We start from the raw sequence: 13,185 nt of genomic DNA, 5'->3' as shown, positions 1-13,185 counted from the left end.
TTGAAAAACTTTTAAGAACCACATTGGTTTTCCATATAAAACTTATTTTAGTATATTTATATTCTTATACTTAGGACTTTGAGATAATCTGTCACAGTGTATCCCATCCAAGAACTGTACCAAAGTTCCTGTGATATACTTTTACACAGCAACAATCCCCAGGTAACCAGGGTCATGTTGTTATACATCATCTAGTCAGTGACTCTGGTGTGTGTTGATAATCTTCTATTTTTTTTTTAGGACATATAATTGTCTCTGTACCTAGAATAATTATGGACTATCTATTTATACTACCTAAACTCATTCCCCATAGATAAAGGACATATATTGTATCTTAGGACCTGCTGACAAAAGCTATCTCAACATAATATAATGTATTTTACACAAGTAATTTTGGAAAACACAATTTCAATGTAAAAAGAGAATAACTATCAGTAAAGGAAAAAAACCAATCAACGTAAACAGTATTAGCCTATTAAAATAAATGCAACTGACATGCCTGAGATCATTTTTTTACACAGAAATAGTCTGGGGGAGCCTCTGAAAGCAGAGTTGTATTAAGTAGAATAATCCACCTCCCTTTTAATCTTATTTATACTAATCATTTCATAAATAAGGCCCTTCAACTTCTTACTAACAAGACAGGTATTTAGGCAAGCCCCAAATGAATTAATATAAATTGTGAATTTCCTGACTATGCTTTATGAGCACCAACGATTCTAAAGTTTTACATATTTTTTACCTACATCTTCCTGTATAAAAATCCATCTGAACCAGCTGGTCTATGTGGGATAGTAAGGAACATCAAGGCATGACTTAATATATGAGAACATAACAGCAATTTCTAAACATCATACTATCAGCTATAAAAAAAGAGTTAACATTAGAAATTTCTGAGGATCTCAAATCTCATTTTTTAAAACAATTATTGGATCTTCTTCCCTTAAAGTTACAAAAAATATCGTGCATCTCAAGTTTTGTCATCATTTGGCCATACGTGTGTTCCAGAGATGGCCCTGGGTCACAGACAATTCTTACTTTATCAGTTGCCAATCAAACAAAAGGGGATCTTTACTCAAAAAATAAGAGACAATTCTCAGAAATCTCCCTGACCTTTGAAACAACCTTGAGCTATGAACCCTGACATTTGGGGTACTGTCTTTTGATTGTTAGTATCTCTCTCCCTCTTCACCACCTCATCTTCACTCCCCATCCACACAATCTATGTTCTTAGAACTTACAAAAACTAACCTAATACCAATAAATTGTGCTAAGGATGACAAGGGTCTTTTTAAGTCTCCTACTGAAATGAATCTTTGAAATTATTCCTTATGATAATCTTATCTTTTCTTAGGTATGCTGCTCTATGAGCTGGTTTCTGACAAATTGAATACAAGCTGTTTTATTTTATTAACATCTGCTGCACAATAATCTTAATATAAGAAGTGCAGCTTCTGGCTGTAAGAAATGTACTTGGCTCTCTGCTCTCCTTATTGAGCACAGTCCCAGAGTGAGCTCATTCTTTCTCGACTCTGATGACGCCCAGATCAACATCTCCTTTCCTTGCTCTCTGGTCCCAGCACTCAGCCCATTTGGCCATTTCCACTAACATCCACTTCATTATAATGAAACTGAACTTGGTTTCCAAACCAGCTTGTCTTTCAACCCACCCGTTTGTTTGCAAACAATATAACCCAGTCTCCAATGCCCCAAAGGAAAAAGGTGAAAGAAAATTTTTGACTCAAGCCACACATCATCATTAGCCTTTTTCATATCTGTTAGAAAGCCCTGGTGCTTCTCTTCACAAAATGTCTCCATACTTTTCTCTCTTTCTACTCTAGCCAATTCAATACTGGTACAGAGATTTACTGCCTTATGTCTGTATTACCTCAAACAGATTCTCAGCTGCCTTCCTGCTTCTGAGTCTTCCTACACACTGCTACCAGAATAATCTAGATTGAATATTCTCTTAGCTTCCAGATCTAAAATTTTCTACAAAATTAATTCTCTAACACTGCTTTTCTCAAGCAGCTGCCTATGGCATGCTCAATAATTCTGAGTGGTTTGCTACCATCTAACACATAACTCTTCAGACTGACTCTTGTGGCAATTAATTATCTGGTCCCAAACTATCATGTTTTCCCAACTAGTCTTTACACGAACCAGACTGATCCCAAAGCAAGCCATTCTCCTCCTGTCTTCCCAAGATACCAGGTCCTTCATGATGCCAAAGCTTTGGAAGCATTGCCCTTTACACTAGCAAAGTTCTTCCTTCCATCAAAGTCCAATCAGAAAAGCTTAGTTTCTTTCCCCTCTCCTTTGGTCAACTTCAACTTGGCCATCACCCAAACTTACTTGAGTTTCAGAATTCCTTTTAAGGTCTTTGTCCTTCTATTAAAAACACAAAATAAGATTTTGGACTATAGTTTTTGACTCAGTTCCTGAATCCCTGGAATCTAAAACAGTACCTGGTATTCAACAGGTACACCATAAACTTCTATCTATTGATAATAATTGACATTTACTGAGTACTTAATATGTGCCCAGCACCATTCTAAGCTCTTTAAATTAATTCATTTAATGAATAATTAAGTAGCTCTTTACTGTCTATTATTGTTTCATATATGGTAGTTTTATTTCCCCAAATAAGTAGGAAGTTCTTTCAAGACAAGAAACATAGTTAACATGTCTAGCACAATTTTCAAAGTACCTAAAACATAGTAAGTTCTCAAATACACATTTGGTATGATATATCAAGACTGAATTATAGGTCAGGATGTATATTCCAGGTATGCAATGACTGGGCAAACTGCTGAGATCTAGTTTATGTGGCTCTGTGCCCTTATGTGAAAAATCAAAAACTAAATTAACTGACCTGGAAGGACTCTTCCTACTCTAAAATACTACAACAACGTTTTCATATGTAAGACTTCTCTGGGATGCTGATGACTCTTAAAAAGAATGACTATTTTACTGGATTCTAAAATGTAAGTTCAGGATTTTTTTTAATGGAGAAAATAATTCTGAGAATAATTCACAATCTTAGGCTTCCATTCTCTTGTGCTGCTCATAATGTTACTGCCAGGGCCTAGACTCATGAACTCCATATTCCTCCACACCTGTGGCACAAAGGAAAATGAAAGGGCTCCAGCAAAGGATGTCTTCAGCCCTGTCCTCCTAACCCTGAAAGGAAATAAAATATCACTAGCCCTGTGAACAACAACGAAAATGACAAGACTCCATGCTTTCAATCACGAAAAGCCACAAGGTATCAAAATATTGATGCATGCTGAGTTGTAAAATATTTTAAAATAATGAGATTCAACAGATAGGATTTGATAACTTACATTTCCTATATCAATAAGAAAAAGGAAAAGAATTTGAGATAGGAGAAGCAAAAATCAATAAAAGGAAGTCATGGTCCAGATGTAAAGGAAACCGAAAATACAGCATGATTCTTAGCAGCTGGAATATAAAGGAACCCCCTTGCTCTGAGGCTTAGAATATTTCCTTATAAGACATGTTTAACAATGTAAGATTATCCCTCCTTGTCCATTAGGTCAAACTACCTGAAACACAGTAAGTAACATTTATATTATTATAGGCTGAAAATTCATTGTTTTTAACTTTTCATTATTTAATTGACAAATAACAATTGCATATATTTATCACATACAATATGTTGCTTTGAAATGTGCACATTGGAATAGCTAAATCAAATTAACATACATTACTAGTAATAATTATCATTTAGATAGTAAGAATCCTTAATATCTACTTTCAGCAATTTTCAAGAATATGATATATTGTTATTTTCCAGAGTTACCATATTATATAATAAATCTCTTGAACTTATTTTTTCTACCCAACTGAAATCCTATATACTTTGTTTACTGGCTTTCAACTTTTGTAGCCAACTGATAGTCAGCCTATCTAAGACATTCAGTTTCAGAATGAAATGCAGATTATATAATGCTGGTGGGTATAAAAGAACTGATGGTTCAAGGAGGACAGAAAATGAGAGGGAATAAAAATCAGTGGAAGAATGTGGAGAACTGCCAACTTCCTCTTCTGATACAGTGAAGAGTCAAGATGTTACCCCTAAAGTTGATGAAACATGAAAACAAATGAAATTACATCACTGAAAGTTGTTAGGATATATCAAACAGAAGAATGTAAGAAGAATATAAAACTAACTTTCATAAAATTGGAATGAGGAGGAATTCCTCATCTTTTATAAAGGGGAACAATAGTTTTAAAATGGAACAAAAATGTTTTTGCCCAATTTTTATTTACAAATATATATAGTTAGTTAGTTAGATTAGGAACCACTCTTAATAGTAAGAAGTGGGACTCAGAAAAAAATCAACTTGGATGGAGGAGAAGGAAAGAGAGACTCCTCAATTGTCCATGTATACTTTTCTAAACTATCTGAATTTTTACTTAGATATAGATCTATTCTTTCATAAATGCCTAAGTGTTTAAAAGACAAAAATCATTGCCAAAGTCCCCAGCTCTTCATGCTCCTGATTCAGGACAATATGGCTCACTAGCAAGAATACAGCTTAAAGTCAGATTTGGGGTATGCTTCGCTCTTCAAAAAAGCATTTAATTTTTCTGGGCCTGCTAAGAAAATCAGTGGGAAATTCATTTATTTGCAGGAAAATACACACAAATCTTTATTTACACAAATACATAGATTTAACAATTAAAAAAACTAAAAACTTAGCATTAACCTTAAACACCCCTCAATGAGATGAATTTTGGTTCAACTAAGTATACTGCAATTTACACATGGTACTATAATCTCTACAAATGCAAGAAGATGATGATAATATTTAAAAAGAGTGAAGAAAATGGATAAAAATTAGCAGGAATTACTTACTCCTTAAGTAACAGAATAGCAGTCTAGTAACCCTGCTGACAATCTGGTGGTTCTCTACCTCCACACTAGGCAACCCTCAGGATCTCAGAGAGAACTGCCAAATCCTGTCCTATTTTTATGATTTACTAAGAAGATACCTATACCTGGGATCTACTTCTACAGTACTAACCCACTCAGATTAGACTTGGAATACAGGTCATCTGTGAATTACAGCAAATTCAAACCACTATAAAGTCATGGTTTTCAATCTTGAAGTCAATGAATTTTTCATAGCTCATGATCCAGAACACTCCTTCCCAAAGCAGTTCTATAGTGAGAAACCTTCCAGTGATAGAAGGGAAACAAATTTAATGCATTAAGCATGCCTGTCTCTAGCACAGATGTTGCCCAAGGATATGGAAATCTAAGAAACATATATATTACACAAGTTTTAAGCCACACTCAAAAAAAAAAAAACAAATTTTTACCAATGCTTACTTAATAACCAGTTTATGAGAATTTTCATTTTCCATTTAGTCTAAGTTTGCTTCAACAGCCCTAAACATATTATTTGCCTCCAATGTTAATGATTGATAGAGAAATATACTTTAAGCCATGAATTGGCAAACTTCTTCTGAAAAGGGCAAGACAGTAAATATTTTACTTTTTGTGAGCCAGAGAGTTTTTGTTCCAACTATTCAATTCTACCACTATAATGTGAAAGCACCAGAGACAATCTGGAGAAGAATCACCATGAAGCATTATTTAACCATTTAAAAATTTCCAGCTCACACAAAAAAAACAGGTAGTAGTCCAATTTGGCTTATGGTTAGCTGACTCAAGCAGATTTTAAGACCTTAGGGACAAAAGAGAAGATATTTACTAAGAACTTCATTCTTTTCCTGTACTCACCTCCATCCTCCTTTCTTAAAACTTGCTATTGAGAAGACAAAATGAACATAAGGAAAGCCTCTTCCCACTTTACTTCCCAGTTTCTTTTCCTGCCTTCCCTCATCTCAGAAAGGCACATAAAATATGATAACCAGAATCATCAGAATTAAAACAAAGGATAACACTGAAAAAAGGACACAGTCAACCTGGGAAATTTTCGGAATCTCAAATTAATTATGCATATTATTTTATAACACTTTATAATTAATCAATACATTTTATCTTCCTATGATAAAAGGCAAGGAAATAAACCAAGACTACTGTGACCTCTAATTCCACCTGTACAAAGTAAAAGATGATCTCTTTACCAAGATCTGACCGTTATGTTTTTCTCAGAATATATATGTCCAGGTGGTAAAGATTAGAAAAAAATTAAGTTTCATTATAATAAACTTACATTTTTTCCTTCAACTTGTATATGAACATAATCTAGTCTTATGTTTTCTGTAACATGTTACAATTTAGAATCTTAAATATGTAAGTGAATTTTAGACCCAGAGAAAAATACAGTTCATACATCAAAAAATGCTAGTTATCCTTTTGAGTATTGAAATTATACCTTTAATCACTCTTTCCTAAAATGCAAAATGCTAACAAAGTGCACTGGGTATAAAGAAAAGGCCTTTGGCTTGACTGTAGCAAAAGTGATTTTCAATGGGAACAATTCCCCCAACCACCCCCACAGTAGATATTAAGCAATATCTGGAGACATTGATTGCTACAACTGGGAAGAGAAAGAAAACAGTGCTGTTGCCATATATTGGAGTAGACAGCAGGGATGATGCTAGACATCCTACAAAGCACAGGACAGTCCCCAACACCAAAGAATCCTCATATCCAAAATGCCAATAGAAAAGAGGTTGTAAAACCCAGGACAGAGGCAGAAAAAGGTAGAATATGTGCAGTTTTAAACTAAAGTGCTCCAAGAGTAATCTTTTCCTTAGAAAATAATATGTTAGATTTAGAAGTTTAACACTAAAATATTTATAAGATTCTTAACTATGCATTTATCTGCTTTTAGAATACAAATAGCATTATCATAAATGCACTCTCAGATAACACCAAGAGATTCAGAGTTTAATAAAATGATTTACTTCCTTCCTATCATAAGGCAAATTTAGCAATACTTACTAAAGCAAGGTGTGAGCTCCATTACAATACCATCAACCCTCCAAATCTGTTTGAACCTCAACATGGTTTCAACCTTAAAATTAGCAGCTTGTCTTAATAACTAAAACTGAAACCCATTTTAGCTCAAATGTTCTACTTCCTCTCCTGATCAAACTACTAACAGCAATTATAAGAATCAGCAAAATTCACTCTCCTTAGTTCTATGTGAACTCTTGATAAAAATCGCTGCTACCAGGAACCTGACTACCAATTCAGAACTGGCCAAAAATGCAATGAGGCCTTTATCATCCAGCAACCACAGATAACCAAAGCTGTTAGGTATCCTCCCACCATCTTAAAAGTCTCTCTATGGACCTGGGAAACAACAAGGGAAAACTTAAAGCTACAGAGTAAAAACAGATAAGAGTAGAGCAGGTGATTAGCACCAGCCACTGAACTACTACTTCAAGAAATGTCTCAACACTTCTGTCTTTCAAAAAAGATACAAGGTTTTATAGCTCTCATAAAAAGCAACAGTTGACTGAGATTAAAAACAACAACAAAAGTGGTCATTTTCAATGTTCTGTCCATAGTCCAAATATCCCATAATGCTAATTAATGAGTAACAGAAAATACCCTTTCAATAAACAGTCATTACATCTTTGTGACTAAAGTGTTTGTTCAAGCCCTGAACACAGTGTTGATCTGGGAACAATACATTCAAATCAATTAAAATAATAAAATGAAACCTCACACCAAAGGCAGTCACCAGCATCTAGCACAGTTGGTTCATAGAAGTTTAGGTCTAAAGTCCCACAAGACTGTTGGACTCAAGAGGGAAACCGCAAAGGGATTTAAAGTTCTGAATTCCTAACTGCTACCTCTGTCAAAGTTCCATCGCTTTCCAAAAGCTCTCAAGCCTTGTATCACCTAAAAGGAGACAAATGATCAGACACAAATCTGATCAACTCAGGGCAACAAGTGCTACCATTTATAAATACAGTACGCTGGAAAGAGGGGAGAAAATCATATTTTTCCTATATGTCATTCATATTTACAGATTTGTGAAAACAACAAAGAAAAAAAACTGAGGATCAAGGTCCTAGTTATACTTATTGTCATAGGTCAATTTTTTTAAAAAAGTTCTTTATTTTTTTAGTTTTTAGGTGGATACAATACCTTTATGTGGTGTTGGGGATCAAACCCAGCGCCCCACACATGCCAGGCAAGCATGCTACCGCTTGAGCCACATCCCCAGCCATAGGTCAACTTTTATTAAGGTCTATTGTGTTGGACTCAAAAAATACTAGTGTTATATAGCACTGAAGCACTTTTTAAAATGTGTATTATAATACCATTATAGAAGTTAAAGGGAATAAAAGGCATAAATGTCCCTACCTTCTAAGGACTTGTAATCAAATACTTATGGAAACTAGAGTGTTCCATACTTGATAAATATTATAAGGTTTGAACTTGATTTTCACATTTTCCACCAGAATCTCAACTTCTGTAGAGACTTACAGAAGCTGACATTAATCTCGATGGTCATATGATATTCCTGTTATTTAAAAATTGATTATTTGTGATACAAAAACCTAACTTATTATTTTAATTCTCCAGATCCAAACATAAGACATTAATAAGACTTGTTATTATTCATGCTGAAGATAGTAAGCAACTTATGAAATCTTCCTGGGAGAATGATGAAGACTTTCAGGGAGACCTTAACAATGTTTCCTCTTTTCATCTGTTCAAATTATTACAACTGACCATAAAGCATTTTCAGGGGATTACTGTTCTGGCCAGCCTCTGATCCAGAGTGGAATTTTTACTATTAATCTTGAAACACACACACAAGCTAAAAGAATAAGCCACCTGTCGCTGCCAGCCTTCAAAGGAATTCTCCCTGGAAGCACAAGGGGAAAGCCCTCCAAAGAATTGGGAGCAGGCAGTTCCCAAGATGAAAGTGGAATACTCTGAGTGGGCCCATTCCTTCCCTAGAAGTCTGGTCAAGTGGTAGAAAACACAAAATCAAGGAAGGAGGGAAAAAGAACAAAGGCCCAAAATACAGCAAAGAGATTTCTCTCAATTTTGGATGGTCTTTAAGTAAAAATACCTTGCTTACAAAATGGAATTTATACCTTACTGAAGGTTCCATATCAACTGAAAGAAAACTAAATGGACAATACAGAGAAAACTCATACTTTTTGATACATTATTCTACTAGACACCAAAAATGACATGCAATGGCAGACTACCTTGGTTCTAATAAAATTCAGGAATTCAGTATGCAAACTCATCAGAGAAATATACAGCAACCCACTTTCGCTGTGTTTGGTGTTATTATCAATTAAGAGCAACATACAGAGGTCATGAAAAAATTAAAGAATCAATTCACATGCTGTATGCTATGCTGCATAATGATTTTCACTACACTGTTTAGTTGTGAAATAAGCAGGGAGATTCTGGGAAGATAGAAATCTCAAGCACTAAATGTTTCAGGAAAAGAACCACATTCATTATGGCTTTACAATAAAAGTTCCTTTAGAAAAGAAAAAAAAAAAAGGCATAAGCTAAGATTCCACAGAGCAACATGCCGCTCCACTAGGTCTTTCCACAAGCAAGCAGAGGCCTAAACTATAGGCAAAGGATTCTCAAGTGTCAGGACAGCAGAGTGGCCAAGAGGCTACACTCCAAAAGCTGCCTGTTCAAATCCTAGCTTTTAGCTGTGTGACCCTGGGCAAGATAATCTCTTCTGTGACTTCTTTTCCACACCTACTAGTGGTGGTTGTACCAATCAAGTTTATTATGAAATACGCACAGGCTAATGTCAGGAAAAAGTGAAGCTCATAAAGTCTACCTACTTGGGGATTCAGTGGCCTGCCAACACTCAACCAACAAAGAGTACCTTCCTCCTAGAGTGAAAATTCAACAGTAAAAACTTGAGAAAGACAACCTTAACTACAAAAAACACCTTCCAAACCCTCCCCCTCTTACCCACAAAGCACTACACACACACTGTGCCCTTCTGTTCTAGCAGCCACTATCCCTTTCCACCAAATGCTTTAACTTTAAGCAGAACCTAAGCCCATTACTGAGCACTAGAGATAAATATTAAAATACTGGAATTAACTTTGCTTAAGATTTCCTAGTAAATGAATGAGTCAATCATTCTTTAGAAACAAAGTAAAATGTCAAAGTTCCCAGAGAACCCCAATGCAGATGTTTGCATAAATCGTTTTCAAGTGATCACCAAGCCAAAAGTCAATGTACATTACTCAAGACAACACTTTAAGTAAATCAGTTTTTATGTTTTTTACCTGTAATGGAGAAAATTCTGAAAATAAGGGGGAAGTAGGAACACAGTAAGTTTAACCCCAAAATTACACAACATATCAAACAAAGCTTAGAACTCCTTTTTCTCTCTGGCTTCAGAGGGTTTACTTTTTGTCACACTGTTTTCTCCAACCTTATCAACAAGCACTGGGTAAACTGTAAACTCGAAAGTTAAAATCAGCCCACAGTGTTTGTTAAATATTTTCTCTATCATACAATCTAGGGGAAACGGAAGCTTGTAAAAATTCAAAACATCTGCCTACAGGATATTTAATGTGGCTCACCTGCAAAATATTTTGAGTGCTCTGAAAAGATGACAGAATCCATAAGAGAGTCTTTTCTCACCTTCACAATAATTCAAGTAAAGTTTGTATATTAATTTCAATGAAATCCAGGCCATTTGCCCTAGCATGTCAGAAAAAAGGGCAAGGATACTTTTGGTCATTTAAGCTGTCACACACACACACACACACACAAAAAAAAAAAAAAAAAAAAAAAAAAAAAACTAAAACATCCACGCACTCGCGGCCTAAATTTCTCTGTGCCTAAGGAGTCAAGTAGTTTCTAGATTAGCCTGTCAGCATGAGTTCTTCAGATTCATTCATTACAGGTCACACAATATTTACTTGTACTGAAATTTCCTAAGTGTTACAGGTCATTGGAAAAGAGCTACAAACTGAACTTTCAATGTCGTAGGGTACCCTTCCAAATAGAACCGGTTGCGTCGTTTTACTTATTTTTGGTAACTTTACATAAAACACTTTAGTCGCATCGTTTTTCTAACTCATTTGCCAACCTGACCAGCGGGAGCAGGACTGAGCGCCCCACAGCTTCCGGCTGGAGTATAACACACGCTTCTTCCTCACTGGGCTCCCCACGTCTGCTCAAAACCAACCCTATGTAACAGCTGAAGAATGACGACACTAAACTCTGCCCTGCGATCCACATGAAGAGGGCTACAAAATGAAATAAACTTTTGTCTCTTAAGCGACCATGAAGGAAAAATGTTAAAAAAAAAAAAAAAAAAAGGCCAAGTGTGGTTTGTCTGAACAATTTCCACGACTGGTGCGCTCAGGGGTCTGGGCTGGCGCGGGCAGCTTAACCCTGGGTGATCCCAGGGGCTATCACAGCGATGCTGCTGCTGAAGGGGTGCCTCTGGGTACACCGGTTGCCCCAAACAGCAGGTGCCCAGGCCAGGGTGCGAGGGCTAGAACATGCCCACTTCGAGCGCTATACTGCCACCGCACGCCGCCAGACACTTTGTTAACTCAGCGTGCCTGGGAGGAGGAGGTTCCCGGGTCGTGGTCACCGCGGTCCAAGCTTCAGAGCCCTGGCTGAAGGAGGCTCGGCCTCACCCTGCCCTGGCGCTGAGCAGCCAGTAACCACAGGCCCTCAGCTTACCCCCTTAGAGCCAAGCGTCGCGGCTGCCTGGTGCTTACCTGCGGATAGGAGCCCTCGCGGCGCGGGCTGCTAGGGTAGTCTAAGTGACCCCTGTCCAGCATCAGGTAGAGCGAGAAGATGACCACACAAAAGATTGCGCTGCCGAACACGGTGAACTGGCGGCTTAACTTCATTTTCCTCATAGACTCAGGACCCGGACACCGTCCTCACTCGGAGAAGGTGGAGGGCTGTGGACTCTAGAAAAGGCCGCCGGAGGCTCCCTGCTCCCAGGTTGCGCGCTCTCGGGTACTGGTGTGGGTCCGGACAGCCCTCCGCACCTCGTCTCCGGCGCCACCAAGCGCCCTGGGCCTTCGCCCTGGCCCACTGCCCTCCCCGGGGCAGGCGTTCCCCTCGAGGCGGAACTCGCCTACAGTGGGGAAGGGGCTCCCACAAACTTAATCTCCAGCTCAGCGCCGACACCCGGCAGGGCGCGCCTAGCAGACGGAGAGAGGTCGTTGTCCGGACTTCCTGCCACCACCGCCCCAACTGAGTCGGCAGGAAAAGTTTTCTCGACGAGGGCAGGCGTGTCCTCCTCACCCAGAAAACGCGCGGGTTCCGCGGCTCCGAGGCCGGCCGCGCACAGCCAGGTCCGAAGAGACCAGAGAAAAGGAACTAGATCGGGAGGAGCCGAGCCACACAACTTAGCTCCGGGACGGCCGGACCCGCCCCCGCGGCACCGCCCCCGCCTCCCCCGACCGAGCCCCTTCCTACTGCTGCCTCCGCCGCCGCTGCCACCGCTGCCACCGCTGCCGGGGCCGGACCGGGGTGCACCCTGGATGCCGGGGCTTATGGATCGGACAGGAGTTTCCTCAGGGTGCGCGTCCGCTCACCGGCCTCTCCTGCCCCGCGCCCCTACCTCCCCGCTCCCGGACCCGGGCTGCACTGGGAGGGTGCAGGGGACGGGCGGCGGCGGCGCGGGGAGGAGGAAAAGGAGAGCAAGCAGGAGAGGACCGTCCCCGGAGAGAAGCCCGCTCCAGCTGCAGCCGTGAAACACCCCTTCCTTCCCGCCCCCAAACGCGGAGATGGCGGCGGCAGCAGCGTGAGGAAGCACCGGTTTTCCAGTGCCACTGGGCGCTCGAGCACCGCCAGCCACAAGCAGAAGACCGCGGCGGCGCGGCAGCGGCTGGGTCAATAGGCGCCCGCAGCCCCGAGCAGAGCGGGCGGCTAGCCCCGCCCCCTCCCGACGCGCCGGGCTGAGGGGGCGGGCCCCCCGGCGCCCAATCACGGCGCGCCGCCCGCCGGGCCCGCCCAGGCAGTAGGAAGACCTCAGGAGGCTTCTATGACCTGGGAGGCGGATTTGCAGGAGTTAAGGGTAGCAATAAGCTGCATTCGGGTTTGCTCCAGCAGACCTTGTTCCACAGGGTATAGCCTTACTCCCAGTGCCTCTTTTGCTGCTCAGGTTTTCTGTGCTGGAACACCCAGATTCAGCACGACTTAGAAGGGTATTCCATGAAGGGCTGTAAGAAAAGAAGAAATCTCAAAAT

General features: G+C 39.7%; 1 protein-coding gene across 1 annotated transcript in view; it reads right to left on the bottom strand.

Annotated features, from left to right (window-relative positions):
• Man2a1 (mannosidase alpha class 2A member 1) overlaps positions 1-12,848 on the bottom strand; it is a 162,838-nt gene extending 149,990 nt beyond the window's left edge. The window contains exon 1 of the mRNA XM_005327222.5: positions 11,701-12,848. Coding sequence (XP_005327279.1) covers positions 11,701-11,844 — 144 coding nt within the window. The 5' untranslated portion in view covers positions 11,845-12,848. The remainder of the gene's footprint in view (positions 1-11,700) is intronic.
• Between the last annotated feature and the right edge of the window lie 337 nt (positions 12,849-13,185).

This window comes from Ictidomys tridecemlineatus, chromosome 1, assembly GCF_052094955.1.
Source record: "Ictidomys tridecemlineatus isolate mIctTri1 chromosome 1, mIctTri1.hap1, whole genome shotgun sequence".
In the NCBI taxonomy this organism is placed as follows: Eukaryota; Metazoa; Chordata; class Mammalia; order Rodentia; family Sciuridae; genus Ictidomys; species Ictidomys tridecemlineatus.
This window is presented reverse-complemented; position numbering and strand designations above follow the sequence as displayed.